The 17,739-nt window shown below is 30.5% G+C and overlaps 3 protein-coding genes across 3 annotated transcripts; 1 reads left to right on the forward strand and 2 right to left on the reverse strand.

Moving 5' to 3' along the window:
• Positions 1–224: 224 nt before the first annotated feature.
• Positions 225–3,786, reverse strand: LOC135953965 (brachyurin). Its single transcript, XM_065504008.1, has 3 exons — positions 3,404–3,786; positions 3,158–3,333; positions 225–811 (listed from the first exon to the last, which is right to left on the reverse strand). Exons 1-3 carry the CDS (start codon positions 3,784–3,786, stop codon positions 225–227), a joined length of 1,146 nt encoding a protein of 381 aa, XP_065360080.1.
• A 2,010-nt stretch (positions 3,787–5,796) lies between these two features.
• LOC135953956 (brachyurin-like) lies at positions 5,797–6,724 on the reverse strand. Its single transcript, XM_065503991.1, has one exon. The coding sequence runs from the start codon at positions 6,685–6,687 to the stop codon at positions 5,839–5,841; it is 849 nt and encodes a 282-aa protein (XP_065360063.1). The 5' UTR covers positions 6,688–6,724; the 3' UTR covers positions 5,797–5,838.
• A 5,102-nt stretch (positions 6,725–11,826) lies between these two features.
• LOC135954308 (putative RNA-binding protein Luc7-like 2) lies at positions 11,827–13,728 on the forward strand. Its single transcript, XM_065504423.1, has 2 exons — positions 11,827–13,033; positions 13,100–13,728. The coding sequence occupies exon 1, from the start codon at positions 11,946–11,948 to the stop codon at positions 12,984–12,986; it is 1,041 nt and encodes a 346-aa protein (XP_065360495.1). The 5' UTR covers positions 11,827–11,945; the 3' UTR covers positions 12,987–13,033; positions 13,100–13,728.
• Positions 13,729–17,739: the final 4,011 nt, after the last annotated feature.

The raw sequence follows: 17,739 nt of genomic DNA on the forward strand, positions 1-17,739 counted from the left end.
ATTAAGAGAGATGATACCATTTATTTCAAATATATTTTATATTTTTAATAACTTATCAACTTTAATAAATAAAAACAACACATTAACAGCCCGTTTTTATGAAATAAATAAAGCTTTACAAACATTTTAAATTCATCTTATACATTTTAAAACTATTTAATAAAATCAGGCTGTACAGAAATTTGCAGTTTGACTATTTTTTAAATTTTGATAATTTCGAACAGTTAAAACACTTCTGCATCGGGATATTTCCGTAGTCTTGTATCAATGACACCAATACTTTCAGTCTTATCCTTATTTTTGTTTGCTAAATTTAAATTTGCAAACTTTTTCTTTTTCTTCTCCCTAAAATTTTCTTTTATAGCTTTATTAAATGGAAATCTTTTTGTAACGTCTACATTTGGGTCAATGCCAGTCTCGTCCCAAATCCAATCTAAATACGATGCTACTTTTGTAAATGCAGCCGGATAACCACGATCACACCCGAAGATGCTGCCAAACGATGTTATACCAACAAGTACCCGCTTCTTTGATGTACGTCTTTGCAAAACAAGCGGTCCCCCAGAATCTCCGTTGCATGTTGATTTCTGAAAACGCCCACTTGTGCAAATATTTGTAGTTCTGTATGACAAAGGAAAGTTGTTCTTGCACGTTTGGCCATTAACGATGCGTAGCTGTACATAACGTAAAATGTTGCTAATAGCATGGACACCGGTGGCATAACGCCCCCAACCGGAAGCTATGCCCAATTTATCGTCAAAGTTTCTGTACTCATAGTCCCTTTTAGGAAGTTGAATTGGTTGTATTCTTTCTGAAACAAGTGAAATTTTCTATTATTACAAATATGTTTTTGATTGATAATATATTTTATTATTTACGCACAAATTATAAAATGTATATAATTTATTTAGTATAGGATGGATTAAAGTTACAGACATATTTCAAACAAAATTATCATGTAACTTAAGTTCATGTTAAATACAAAGAAAAACAAAAATTAAAAATCGAAAAAATACGCACAAAAAATTTCGATAAATATGTTCATTATTGCAAGAAATATGTATGCTCTAAAAATTTTAAAAAAATACTCTATAAAATTAAAAATATTTAAAAAAATATTAAATTATTGTTAAAATGCAACGATCAGAGAGAAATTATTTTTGTTTGATATACAGTGGTTGACAATAAGTAGGAATCTTTTCCAAATACTCAATTGAAGTTTAAAAGTTTCCATTGTTTTGCCACTGCCCATAAGTATAACCACATACTATTAATGTATTTTTTGTTAAATTTTATACGCTGAAATTGACTATAAGGTAATTCATGTAACCATTTTTTTCCATTGTAGGTATACCTACAACAATACCTATAATAATTATAATGATTATAGGTATTATAAAGGTAAAAACCTTTATATTTTAATAGAAAACCTAGCAAATTTGAATTTATCTTAGAAATGTAATAACGGAATATAATTTTCAAACAAAGTTTCCATTGTCAATCACTGTATATTGTCAAATTTGAATTAAAAAAATATAAAGTTTTTTTATAAAACACAAATAAATATGTAAATGCAAAAATAATCAAAAATAAAATAGCGCAGTAGATTAAAACTAATATCACAATTGAAAGCAATTTCTGTACTAAATGGTTTTGATACTACATATTTTGTTAAAAATTATCTGTTTTGGAAAAGTATTTGATGAAAATTGATTTTGAGTTTTCTGATTATAAACATGAATTTGCATCAAAATCGCAACCTTGGTAATTTGTCTTTATAAATGCACCTTTTTCTCTTGATTAGTTGGCATCGCTGATTTCCGGTGACAAAGTTTTTACGCTCTTTTTTTATTTATTTGCAGAGTTACCATGTTTACTATATATATATATTTGTGTACGTTAGTTTTTAAATCGATATATTTCCATTATGAATTCATGTTACAAATATCTGTATTTACCCCCTGGTTATAAATGATACATTTTTATCATGATAAACTTCAAAATGATTATCAAGATAAAAAATTATCAGGTATAGTCCCCATTAATTAGTAAGATTTCTTCGTTATGAAAAATTGTTAGTGCTTTTGTTTAGACAACTTTGACTTGACAACATATGTCATTTATTGTTATGATGAATATTTGTCACATTTAAGATGTACGACTAAGTTAAATCTGGGAACATTTTGTTCATAATTTTGAAAGAGAAACTTTTTCAATTATAATTTTCCCTAGATATAGTAAATAACCATGATACAATAATTGTAGAAGGTATAATCACTAGAGAGTTTCAATATTTAGCCCTATAACGTCAAATTTTGATTTTGTTTTTTTATATTTTCTTTTGTTTGACGTTACAAGAATTGTATAATTGAGAATTTATTTTCTACTGAGTGTACCTTATATTGTTGTATCATGATAAATAACATTAAGAATTTCAAATTGTATTATGTCTACTTTTGTCACACAAGGAAATAATTTATGGTTGTGATAACCGTATTTATTGCTAATCAAATGATTTGGTCTAACTGACCAAAATTGTACCAAATTTTAGATGTGACAAAAATTCGATTATGATAATAAATCACAAAGAATCTGTTTCATTTGTGCAGAAATAATATTGTAACTTTAAGAATTCGCGAAATTTCCCGGGTATATCTACAAAAATATTCCCGATTAGGAAACCTATGTCAACAGAATTTTATTTTAAAAGAGATTTTACTTAGATTTTCAATAACATCTGTTAAACTGACAATTGTTTAATAGGTCACATTTTGACAGCAATCTCTGCAGATTCATTCACAAAATATTCCAGCAATCTGAATACTACTCTGCTAGTAATTTAATCGCAAAGTAAATTACAGTATTATATTCGACTGTTCGAATCCTTAGAAAAATCAATTTTTCTGGATATTTTTAAAGCATGTTTAAGCCTGAAGAGTATATTTTTGACATTTTCATGTACATTCCCTATTTTTAACATTATTTTGTACTAGGATTATTATATTCCATACATTCCATTTAATAAATAAACCGAACAAAATTTAAGAATTCTTATTATCGGTTTTAAGACTGAACTTTCACAAACAAAATTATTAGAAATTGACATTATTGAACGTGGTTTGTAACAAATAAATGTAGTATATTAAAAGAAACGTACCATTATATTTTACAGATTTCGGTAAATGCACTAATGCAATGTCATCTTTAAGACGGCGTGGATTCCAAGTAGGATATATGAGAAAGTCCCGATGGTAAACCATCATTCGTATTTGGCCAGGCTCATGAGCATTTTTTATGTCATGAGCGCCCAGAAACACCAACGCCCGCGAAGCCCTTAAGACACAAAAAATCAATTAGAACGATATGAGTCGAATGACTACTCTTAATTAATCGCCAAACCCACATATCCACACAGTGTGCCGCCGTTAGCACATACTCAGGTGATATTAACGATCCACCACACCAATACAGACCCTTGGGCCGTTGCAACAAGAAGCCGACCTGATATGTGAAACTGTTCTGATGGGCTTCATTGCCGCCGAATATACGATTCATTGCTTCTTTCGTAATCATTTCGTCAGGCATTGTTTCCTTTTCTAGGTTAAGCACAACTGGATTGTTGTTATCAAACTTGTTATCGTCCTGCTGCATAGATGGCGGTGCTGGATACATGGATACCAGATACATTGGCTTAACCTTATTCCATTCTATGGCCAGTGCAAATTCAATAATGCAAATAATCAAATAAATGCTGAATGATGTTATGAACGAAGCACTTTTCGGCATGACAAAGAAAAACAATTTTCAAATAAAACGATTATATCAATGTGCTTTGCTTGTAATTTGATTCATTCAATAATTGTATTTCTTGTATTGCTTTATAACTAAAACATGTTCATTTTGAGGTGTTGCACTTTCTTTTTCCTCTTTATTGTAAAGTATTTTATTTTATTTATTTAGTTTGAATCTTATTTGTACATATATGTAAGTGTAAACATATATTATTTTTGCGGAAAACTTAATAATAGTTGAGCACGCGCGCTATTCGCCAAACTAAATCGCCTCCACGCTGTGTTATTACCTTTTATAAAATTCACTTGACTAAGTATTACAAATACAGACAGACAGACTATCTATCTAACTATCCAGCTATCAATTGAATAGTTACAGACAGACCACTGAATAATCACTCAATAAGGCTTTCTTTAACATGTTAAACCAGTTTCTGTTTTGTTACTGGGGCTAATTAACTATGCGGCTTTTCCATTCCATTTGCCGTATCAAATATTCGACATGTTGCATCATCAAAACAAAAGCAGTAAATGTTTCATCTAAGTGTAATTGTAACTGTAACTACTACAACAAGTACTTACATATTTCTAATACATAAGTACATTTATACATATGTAAGTATGTATTATATATGTACATAGAAGTATGTACAATGTACATACATATTTATATACAGAAAACAAAACATAACTATTTTACTATCGTGTGCTTTTGTGTTGATTAAGTTTCTGGTGTTGCTTTGATTGTTGTGGAAATTATCATAACTATTCCCACCATTAAAATTCATTTGCAATTAAAGGCGTTGAATTGTGAATTTTAAAAGTTAATTTGGAGTTTAATTACAGCTAAAAGCCATAATAATAATTAAACTTTTTATTTGAAAAATGTAAGGGCCCCACCAAAGAATACCACCATTCCCGTACCTTAATAACAACAATCTATAGAATTTGGAAAAGTAAACATTTTCCTTCTCAATTAAATGCTCAGCATTCGGCACGTTTGGGTGGACATAAAATGATAATGAAATAACGCTTATAAGATAGCAGCCCTATCATCAAAATAATCCAGACTAGGCCAATCACCTGTTACATCAGAATATAACGACTGTAACAGGAATACAAAATAGACAATCGTATACTTTGATGACGAACCCTGCAATCCCCGGATACGATTTGAATGGAATTTGGGTAAGTACTTGCCTCCAATGACATTACCATGTTAAAATAATAAGTTAAAATGCAATAGCATTGGATGGAATGGAAGTCTCATTCTAATCGAATAATCTCAGTCAGATTAAGATCACGTGTCTGGAAAATATCGATCATCCAATGTTATGCACCTTCTGAAGTCTCTGAACCTGCTGCAAAGGAAGAATTTTATAGCAGTCTTATAAGTGTATTATCTACCATCAATCCTTATGGGTGACTTCAATGCTCAACTTGGCTGTGATAATAATAACTACGAACGAGTAATTGACATCATGGTTGTAAGAGCTAAGATCTATTCATTGAGTTGTGTTTAAATAACAACCTGGTAATAGGAGACACTTTGTTTCCACACAGGAATGTACACAAGATCACGTAGGTTTCTCCAGATCATAGAACTGAGAATCAATTAGACCACATTGTCATAAGCAAGACGTGGCTGGGATCTTGGATGGACATACGGAACAAGCGTGGGTATGATAGATTAATGTTAGGATTCCACGGGAGTTTGAGTGGACGAAATAAAATAAATTGTTTTTAGACGGATTCAATTGTCTTTATATGGATTGCGTATTGTGGATCCCAGACAGCAGATATTTATGTAAAAAAATTATTCTGAGCAATTATACTACTGATCGCAGATTTTTACCCAGTTTTTTAAAGAAGCTGCATGAAGTTAGTGGAATACTAAATATATCGAACAAATATCTAAATATATTATTAAATAATCTGATCTATTCGTACTTTATCATATAGATATAACTAATTTAGTAAATTAAAATAGAAACAAAAAAATCGATTTCAGTTCATTGTTTTATTATTTATACTCAATTCAAATAAATTACTTGTTGACAACACCAGAGATTTCTTCGATCCAATCCAAGTAGGCAGTAACTCTGGTGAATACACCTGGCCAGCCCTTTTCGCAACCCAAAGCAATGCCAAATGAGGTAGCACCAATGACATAGTTGACACCACCTTCCTTATATACCAAAGGACCGCCAGAGTCGCCATTGCATGTGGATTTCTTATCCACAGATTTGATGCAAATCATCTTATCGGTAACGGAGCCCAAGTAGTAAGTTTTGCAGGTGGATTGTTTCAAAACGGGAGCTTCAATGTAACGAAGGACTGGAGAAACAGCGGTGGCGGCATCACTATCCCTACCCCAACCTGAGGCCCAAACTAAATCTCCTTCATAGGTAGAGTATTTACCATCCATCTTGGGTAGAGTGGCAGGCTGAATAAGATCGTTGAATTCAACAGGGACGGGCAATTTGATCAAGGAAATATCGTTAGTCAAGGTGCTGGGTACCCAATTGGCATGTACGACAATGTTGGCTTTGGAGGAGTATATTCTTTGTTGACCCTTTTCGTTATCGTTCTTGATGTCAGTGGCGCCCAAGTATACAGTTACACCATCAGCACCATCGGTACAATGAGCAGCAGTCAATACCCAACGGTTAGATATCAAAGTACCACCGCACCAGGCACCAGAGTTTCCGAAGACCAAACTTAGACCAACTTGATAAGGAAATTGACCAGGCTTGGCAAGTTCACCGTTGGTAATACGTCCTTCCAATTCTTCCAATGGCATCACAGGTACCAATGGCAGACGTTGTTCGACAGCAGGCATAACGCCTGCTGATACAACAGCTACGAGTAAACTTAGAGCAATAAATGTTTTCATTGTCAAACCGTATCGAATTGACTACTATCTTTTTGAAAGCAGTATTTGCCTTTATATACACAAAATTTCGCGAACAAATTTCATTTAGAACCACTCACTATCTTATCCGTTTAAATATGTTGACAACGTCTAGTCAAGAATTTGTAATTTTTAAAAACTAAATATTGATATTGATGCATTAATAGCCTAGCAGTATTAACTAAATTTATGAATGGTTTCAAATTATTTGCGGCACAGTTACAAATTTATAAGTGTTTGAAAATTCAAATTTCTGCTGTAAATTTAGTAATTCCTAAAACGTAAAATGAAAATAGGTCTAGAAAAGTACTGTCGATAATTATTGTACAATATAAGTTTAAGATTTATATGCTAAAAGTATCCGCCAAATCAAATATCTATAATGCGAGTTGCATCAACTTCAAAGCTCAGAGTTAAGGGCATAGGATGTACTACAGTGTGTCAAATTTGGGGACCTCGATCAGAGTTATAAGAACTTTGGAAACTGGTTGAACAACAGTGTATCAAAGTTCATCATCTCGATAATGAGAAAGTGCTCTTTCATGGTTGTAAATTCTATAACGAAAACGTTATCATACATCCATTAAAACGACATTATACTCGTGCTATATACATACAATTTATTACTCCAAATACTGATAACTGTGAAATCAAAATTTTAACGGATTTAATTAGAAACATAATCATATTTGTTTTAATCAAATTTCTGGTTTTACTTTAGTTTTCACTAGCATCCCAATAAGCACCAAAGCCCCAAAAATTATAGTACTTGAGAATTTTTTTTTTTTTAATTTAAGTTTGGTTGGCGGAGTTAAAAAAACTCTCAAATTCCCAGGTTATCCCACGTCGATTTTAGTTTATAGGAAATTTTTTATGTGACGACCAATCAAACGATAATCCAGGCGAATTACAATAGCTTTACAGTAGTGACAGTGGAGAAGATATCACATAAAAAAAAACTATGTTAGGCTCATATTTCTTGAAATTTCTAAGTTTGAACTGAATACAAACAATTCGATGGATCTACTATCTTTGCAACGTAAAACTTTGCATAGAGAAATAGTGCTTCAATAAATTCTATGCTCAATTTCATAGGAAATATTAATGAACAAATTATAAAACCCTACTATCAACATACAAATATTATTTTTTTTGTCTAACCCACTGTGAAAATGGCAATGATAGAAATGGATTTTTTCCGAATTATAAATGCCATCTGATAAAAGGCTGATATAGAATTTACGTATTCACATTGTTTACAGATAAACACACACGCGAACGAATGGGTGTATTTTCCAATGAAAAAATGTGTGTGAATAAAATCAGAAAACAGTAGTCTTAAATTAAACCTTACACTTATTATTGCGGTATATACCTACTTGAAAGATAACTTGTTTTATACTTGTCACTACAGATAAATATGTGTCGAAACGTAAACCCCCACTTGAAATAATGCAGATATATAGTTATTCTGAACAAATAACTTGACCAAATCTATCAGGCACGTCGTTTGTTATGAACTAAATTACTACACTGTGGGAGCGTCGACAAAAATGGTATCTTTCACAATTATTGTACAGAAAGTCCAAACCTAATGAATGTCCTTTTGTTAAACATTCCTATACTACATTTTTTTAAAACGATTTGCACTAGTTAATTATTCGTGAAAGCAAAAGTAGCAAATAATTCGAACTCGTATAAAGAAATTATTTGGATTTGAGTGTGATTAATAAAAGAGAAGTGAAGTTATATTTCATTCCTTACTTTTGGGTTTTTATGTTTTTAAAGATACATATGTATATGTACATATGTATATGTATGTTGTAGTATGAGCAAAAGATTTGAAGTTTCGAGTTTGAAGATGAAATATTTTCAAAAAAAATAATTACCCATGTGTTTAAATATAACAATACACTGATTGACAATACAATGGAAACTTTTGTGAAACTATATTTAGTAAATTCAAATTTATTAGGTTTTTTAATTTTAATCATTAACCTTTAAAGAATACATTCTTAGCATTTGCAAAACAATGGAAACTTCTACACGAAAGAAGTCTATAATAAAACTAAAATAATGTGTAAGAAAATTATAAAAAAGTATGTTTTACCTGTTTTTGAATATTTATTTTATTATGATAATTTTTATTTTCGAACAATAAGTTGTTAGTAAAAAATTAACTTCAAGACAATATAATTTAATAGCAATAGAGTTTAAGAAATTCAATTAACAGTAATCTAATTGGAAATTGGTTCTCGAACTGTTTGCCGCACGACAAATGAGGCTGGTCTAGCTAGATAAGCCCTGTAATACTGTTCTCTTTTCCGTGGCAATAATATGGTGTGGAATTTAATGGAATTGGATACAAATCAATTTTAAACGATGTTATATATCCATAGATTCCAGCACGACAATGACCCCAAACACAACCATATGTAGTAAGCGAGTGATCTCAATCCAATAGTTATACTTCGAAAGATTTATCAGATGCGGTTATAAGAGAATTGCAAAATATTTCAAAGGATACGATTGAATCTTTAAGTGGTTCAATGCATCGTAGCTTTGAAGGTATATAAAACAAGCGCTATTCAACAAAATACTGAGTAAATTAAACCAAAGTTTCCATTGTTTCTTAATATCATATTGTAATAATGAATAATTTTTATTTTGTTTTCTAATTTCTGAATCTTCTTATATATAAACAGGCCACACGTTTTTTTGTGGTACACTTTTAAGTAGAATTTCCAAAAAACCGAAGAATTTCAAAACTGCGGTTTCGGTTTTAAAAAATTAAAAACCGATCGGTTTCGGTCGGTTTTGTGATAATTTTTTAAATATCAAGAGTTATAGAAACAAAATCAGTTGATAATATAGGAATAGCTAACAAATTTAAAATTCAAACTTGATGGGTGTTCAAGAGGATAAAGGAAAATTGGTACATTTTATTTTAATGGTACTTTTTTACTATATATTAAATTAGTTGGTTAATATGCTTCTCAGTAAAGAAATAACCAAGAAAAGGAGAACTAAACCAAACTAAGGAGTACTTTTTCGTTCTTCGAAATGGTATTTGAATTTTCTATAATATTGAACCTATAATCCAGGAAATTACTTTGATTTCAAACTTGACGGGGGTTCAATTGTGGAAAATTGGTACTTCATCTTCTAATTGTAGTTTTTATTATATTAAATTAATTGAGGAGCCGCAGAACCAAAGGTACTTTTTCGAATTTTTCTACAAATTGATTTTTTGGTATTTTAATAATATGAATTTGGATTGAAATCTTCTAGAAAAAATCAATTTCCCAAAATTTTTAAATTTTCAAAAAATTACCTTTTGTTCTGCGGCTCCTCATTTTACTTATGTACATAATAGTTGGCAATAGTACTATTTCTTTATTGTAATAGTACTTTTGGAATATTTTATAATAATAAAACTGAATAAGTAAGAATTCGCGAATGGTGACTTTAGTTTAGTGATACATTTTCAATAATTTTTAAATTAAATAAATAAACAGTCATTTGAATTTGAATTGTCAGGAAATACTTGGATGAATCGTTGGATGAAAAAGTTTGTTTTTCATTTCTAAATTTTTAATTTTTCTACTGAAGATAGATTAAAAGTAGACCTTAAAAACCGCGGTTTCGGTTTCGAACACGAAACTCTACTTTTAAGTATGTTATTGTCCACCAATATTGATGAAACATATATACATGGTTTAAAAGGTTCTTTTCTCTAGATATGCACAATATAAAAAACTGTTTAAAAATTCATTATATAAAAGTGGTAAATAGCGTTTTAAAAGTGGTCGAATTTCGACCACCGGACGATCCTAGTTTAATTAATTAAGCTATTTTTTTGTTAATATGTATAAGTAAAGAAAATTATATATTTATAAAAATTTCAAATTTCATTAGAATTTATTATAAATATTTGGACAAGTTTCCATTGTATTGTTAAACCCAATGTATATAATAAATTGATTCCAAAAAAATTCATTATATCTCAAATCCAAAGTTTTACATTTCACAATTTTTTAAACGAAATTATTTTTTTTCTAGGTTCTGATAAATGTCAAATGAGGACCTCATGGTCATGAGAATTTTGGTATTGACTGGTATTATATACACAAAACATTTGAAGCTCCAATATAATGGATAACACATAGAACCCTAAAAAACACTTTCTGAATTGTAAGTATTGTAAGAATCGTCTTAATCAATCCATTAATAGCCCAGAGCTATTTTTAACTCTAAAAGGACTAAAGTTGTGAGTAACAAAAAATTATTATTTAAGTGAAGGGTACATAAAAATCGACATATATACACTTGTTTTGTTTTAAGAACCCGTGTTTATTGCATGTTTAGCTTTTGTGTAGATAACCCCAGCAGTCAAGATGCATTTAATAAGGTATCATCGGGATAATAAGCAAGATATTGTGAAGGACTTCACCAATATTTATCACAACACTTTATAAAATTATCAGTAAAATTTTCTTTAAATCAAATTTTAGGGCAATAAGTATGTTATAACATACAATATAAAACGATACACTAACAATTTATTATATTAATACAATGATTAAATTATAATTATCATCACTCAAGATCTAACAATATTGTTATAACAAATATGTTTGATGTTTATCATCCCACGCCTTGGCACAATAACAAAATTACGGACACAAATTGTTTCACGTCTAGACACATCGTTATTCTTTTAATTGAGATTGTGGCGAGATTGTTACTTGTTTTACTTTTCACGTGTTTTATATTCCTTAAGATTTCTTTAAGTGTATTTATTAGTGTAGCTGTCATCCAAAATGGAACGAGTAGTTGGCAACGCTAATACCATAATTTTCATCAAGGCGAATTCATTATGAGGCGAGAGTGATTCTACAACAAGTACAACATTTACAAAAACCACATGCCAGGTTTTTTGTTTATGTTGGCTGGAGCTGTCAAAATCGGCCTGTTGTTTTTGGTGCTTTTACGTTTGTAGTAATATTCGCAAGAACAAACACTAGTGAATTTGACAGATTGAGCTCTAAACAAGTGAAGAAAAAAATATACAGATGTGGTATCAACACTACCTAATAACGAATACGCCTTGATTTTCATTTTTTTGTGACATTGCATTTGACAGCGACTTTATTATAGACAGCTAATTTTTAATGCAAACGTTGAATAATTAAAACTTGAGCAAAATAAATAATTTATTGTAATAGAAACAATATAAAATGTCAGCAACAGATCAAATGAGAGCTATGCTCGACCAGTTGATGGGCACTACACGTAATGGGGAAGATGGTCGAGGACTTAAATTTTCGGACCCCCGTGTTTGTAAAAGTTTTTTATTGGATTGCTGTCCGCACGATATTCTGGCATCCACTCGAATGGATTTGGGAGAATGCCCAAAGGTACACGATTTAGCATTTCGAGCAGATTACCAAAGCGCAGCAAAATCTCGAGACTACTATTATGATATTGAGGCTATGGAGCATTTGCAAGCATTTATCGCGGACTGTGATAGACGAACGGAAGCAGCCAAACAGCGCCTTAAAGAAACACAAGAAGAACTGACCGCAGAAGTAGCAGAAAAAGCAAATGCTGTACATGCTTTGGCCGAGGAGATTGGTAAAAAGCTAGCCAAAGCAGAGGCGCTAGGAGAAGCGGGTGAAGTTGAGGAGAGTATGTCACTCATGAAAGAAATAGATGAGCTGCGAGCTAAGAAAATTAAAGCAGAACACGAGTACCGCACATCAATGCCAGCATCAACATACCAACAGCAAAAGTTGCGAGTTTGTGAAGTATGCTCGGCCTACCTGGGTATCCATGATAACGATATCAGACTAGCAGATCATTTTGGCGGTAAGTTGCATTTGGGATTTTTAACCATAAGAGAAAAATTAGCCGAACTGGAGAAGACAGCCGGTCCCCGCAAGGCTGAACTGAAGCGTACTGGCAAGATCCATGAACGCGATGATGATCGATCCCGTTCACGTTTCTTTGTCGGTGGCCGTGAATTAGATCGCCGTTCACGTGTTCATCGGTCTCGATCTCGCGAACGTCGTCGTGGCGAAGGCCCAAGCACGACCAGTCGTTCTGAACGTTCTGATCGTCCTGATCGTAGGGAACGGGAACAACGTGATAATGATTCTGATCGCAATAGGAACAGTAGCCGCGGAGCGCCTGATCGTAGAAGAACGCGGTCTCGCTCCCGAGGACGTAATTTCAATTCTCGGCGAAGATCACATTCTCGTGATCGCCAACGTCGTTAGTTCAAACATAATTACACTTACAACAGATTGCTGGAAATGTCGTACAGGTATGTAACATTGAAAGTATAATTATATTTTGGATATTTTCAAACCCTATTGTTTATAATCAACAGAAAATTCATTTGGCAAAAGGAGAGACATCCAGTAGCAGATGCAGTTTCGACACTGACGAAACATTTTTTACCCTTGGCGTCATTTATATAGCACGTATGTAAATTTCGAATTGCTTTTAAATTCACAAACTTAACGTTGTTTAATAATTATTATATTTTTTAATTTTCTAAGCAAACAAACAGAACTTAATTTTTCTCTTAGATTTAAATGTATTCACTTCACTTCTATACTTTCTACACAATTGGACAATTTGATATCATGAATTATGTTGTAATAAAGCAAAATAACGTTTCTTTAGATAATGGAAGGAATTGAAAAAAAAAACAATACAGAAACATTTGATGCATATAAATTTCATAGACAAATAGCAAACTGTACGTATTTAAAACAAAAAAAATCTTAATCCAACATTGGGTATGTACAGTTTGATTTTATTTTACGGGAACAACTGTAGAACATAAACTATGTATTTTTGGGAACTTGATAATTTTAATTAACAACCATTTATTCTTTCATATTAAAATAAGCCATCTATCCACGGCCAAGCTAGCCCAACAGCGAGTTGGTTATTAGATAAACCATCAATCGAAATTAGTGCTGATTTTTGGTAAGGAACTAAGAAACAAAACAAACGTAAACAAACTTTGTCATTTCAGCCAACATACTACGTTGATAGTTTAGTTTTGGGTACGTATATATATATATAAATAACATGGCAGTGAGTGATGTTATAGCTGTATCTTTGATCTTTGTAATATGGTGAGCAATAAGCTTTACATACATATATTCAAACATAGTTGTTAGATTTATTAAATTTATTTGCCACAACAAAAGGTACCACCACCTACCAATCAATTTCTACTTTAACCCTACGATGTATTTTACAGCATTTTGAGCTGAAATGCACACTTGTGTTGACATGATTAGGTTGTTCCGTTCACCCTTCGCCCATTATTGGTACGTATGTACATACAACTTTTTTACACATTCGTTTTTCATCTTCAAGAATAAACCAACATGTGAGTACAGAATTTTTGCTTAATATTCAAATAGATGGCGACTATACTATCACAGTTGGGTATGTATTCTATTACTACATATATAACAAAGATGATGATGATGATGTATTTTATTAAACCTCTGAATGTGCTACAAAATTTTTAGAAGTACTGTAACTCATCCGGTTGACATTACAAATTAGTATTACAAAAAGTGGTAAATAAACTACAACTTGCATTGCGAAGGTTGGGAAAGCAGGGACGATACATATTTGTATGTATGTATGTTATATATCGTATATTATGGAAATTAGTTTGTAAGTCCACGATTCTCAAGATTGCTTTTGACTTCATCCCTTTTCATGGTACGTATTTATGATATCCGTCTTACAATAACAGATTCTTTTCAATTCGTAACAATTGTTTTTTACGTGAGTACTACTACTACTACTACTATCTTAAATGTAAAATGTATGAATGATATGCATTAACATAATTGCCAGGAAATTGTTCAATGTAATTTATTTATTCTATTTCTATTCATACAGTTGTAGTTAAACAAATAAATATGTACTTTTTATTTTCAACATTAAACCAACTTTATCTATTAAGCTTTCTTATCAATATATTTAACTTAACATTTGAATAAAAAACAAACTACTATTCATAATAAATCTTCAATTTGGAAAGCAATAGTTTTAAAGTTATTTTTTTATGATATTTCATATTAGCTTTGAAAAATTAATATTTTATGAAATATTATAAAATATGTATGTATGTATATTCTATATTGTTCGGAGAAGTGAAATAACTTTGAATTAAACATTTTAGATGTTTTATATTATATGTAGAATTTCAAGTTTTTTTCTTCTTCTATATTTTAATATATACCTACCTGTTGAGAGATATATTGAGTTAAAATGTGCTATTAATTGTGCATAATATAGTGTACTATTGAATTGAACCAACTCGTTATAAAACTAAAAAAAAAACTATTGGAAATTTATTCATTAAAACATAACCGTAAATAGTAGTTTCCATTTTTTAATATATCTACCATAAATAAAAGGGAACAGCATAAATAAGTGCATAAACATTTTATAATACTTGCTATCTGGTTTTCTTTTAATAGATTATTATTAGTTTTTATTAAATTTTATGTTTGTGTTAGTTTTTGTAACTCTCAACGTATTTTTTTGAAAAAATCAATTAATTCCTATAGCATACTTACATATATAAGGAAATGTCCACTTAAAATTGCAACTCACTTGGCATATGCCCATAAAACTATCACAAATTAAGCAGATTTATTAAATTTGTCTTAATTATTGTTTGGGACCAAAGGTGAGGGTTACAGGCCATATTAACGCGACATGTAAAAATATTTATGATATTTAAAGACATAGTGTTGTTGAGTTGGTAGCCAAATCTTTTTGTTTTGAATTATTTGTTTTTAAACTAAAATTAACTTTCATTAAAAAGTGTTGCAATTTTAACTGAACTGTACTAGAGATATATGTATACAGGTTATGAGTTTGTAGTAGCTAAAACCATGTGTTGCAATTTTTTTTTTTTTAATTATATTGGGTATATAAAGGAAAAATTTACCAAAAATGTTCATTACTATGGAAATATTAGAATCTGCGTTTACTTGGATTTATATTTAATATTATTTTTAAGAACAAACATGTTGTAATCAGTAATTTAAGCAAAAGTCTATAAATAAAATAAATAACATAAATAAAAAAAAAGATTTGTGTTTTTGTTCTGAATAATTGAATTTATAGCAATAAGATTATTATGACGTTATGATCTGGAAGACTCGCCTAATGATGATACAATCACAAACTTATTCCCCTGCAATTGTCCGTGAAGTCATACTTTACGGTTTATTGTGAGACGGAAACCACTGAGTAAATTATAATTTCAGAAATGTTTGTATATTCTTCTAGAAACCTAGGGAAAAACTAAATTTGTGGAAAGAATTTTATTTCTAGATACCAATCCTATAGATTTCCGCCTAAAGTATTTTTTGGATTTAAAATTTGTTATTTGTTTGTTTTATACCTGCATTCATGGGTAAAAAATGCACAAAACTTCTTTAATACCTGATATTTTCACACCCACACAATATCACTTTTTAAATTTATAAAAGGTTTATAAAACAGAATTTCCATACAAAACATGTTTTATAAACCTGTAATAAATTTATAAATTGATTATGAATAAGGCTTATAAAATATAAAGCTTCTAGCTATTTTCCATATATCTGTGCAAATAAAAATTAGACATTTGGATCTATTTTAGATTCCAATAAATCATTAAGTTTATGCGAATATTACTGCGAATCATCAGTATATTCGTCACAAAAATTAGAAATATATACAGTAGGGTTGGTCAATTTGTTCGCATGAGAAAAAACGTGACAGGCGCATAGCAAAATTGGAATCTACACAAAATTCTAAAAAAAAATTTAAAAAGAAAGTATGGGTCTAAAATTAAAATCTAGCTCCCGCCGAGAGACATAAAGATTTAAGATTTAACTCTGCTACAAAATAAAACTTTTTTATATGAAAACCTATTTCTTTTCGCACAGTTTTTTAAAGACAATTTTATGTAGACAAAAATGAGACATTACTTGATAAAATCGGTTTATATTTGCAAAAGTTATTAAACTTACCTTGTAAGTTAAAAATTTTACTAATATTTTTTTTGGTTTTTTTTCATATGCGCTGGGGTAGAAAATACTAATAAAAAGTGTTAATGAAATGTTGAATAACTTTTACAATTTTCATCCGATTTAAATAATTAGAACTATGTTTTGTTAAGAACTAAATTTCCTTTATACATTGGTATACATTTTTATAAACTTTCATATCAAAATAAGCAATGAAAACTGACTAAAATCAAAATTTTTTAACTGTCTATTTTGAAGCCTTTCAGCGCGAGCTGAGGAAATTTTCTTAGAATTTTTTTGTAGATTACGTTTTTGCTATAAGCCTGTTGACCAAAATAATTGAGCCACCCTAATATACAGTCAGAAATATCAGCAATAAAATAATTGGGAGGGTATGCTAGACAGAACATTATCAATCTTTCTTCTGGTCCCAGACAACATTACCATTGAATCATATTTTGAATTTATTATGATCGTAAAGGTCGGCCGTAATCTAAATCGACAATGATTTTCTGAATATTTCAAAATATATCGCTAATGATGCTATTTGACAAGAATTTTGATGGGAACGTAAGACGAGCTAGCGATAGAGATTTTTGGAACCCCTGTCTGTCAATGTATTCCTGATGAATTGTCACAGTGGAAGAATTGGATACAATGCGGAGAAATATCACGTATAATGAATCTACCATAAATCAGTCATGGTAAAGCATTCAAAGTAATTTAGCTATCAATTCAATTGTTAAAAAATTACAAATCAATCAAATCAAAAAAGGTACCAACCAACACATGTGTAATATTTAGAGTTAGGTACTTTTTTTATTAACACATAAATATATAGGGTTGGGTACTGTTGTCAGAGTCGGAATACTTGTATATTAGGGTGGGTCGATTTCGAAATCGATATTGTGCCATTAATTTTTCAATAGCTTTTGGCGTAAGGAAACAAATTTCAAGTATAATC

Source organism: Calliphora vicina, chromosome 3, assembly GCF_958450345.1.
Source record: "Calliphora vicina chromosome 3, idCalVici1.1, whole genome shotgun sequence".
Classification (NCBI taxonomy): domain Eukaryota; kingdom Metazoa; phylum Arthropoda; class Insecta; order Diptera; family Calliphoridae; genus Calliphora; species Calliphora vicina.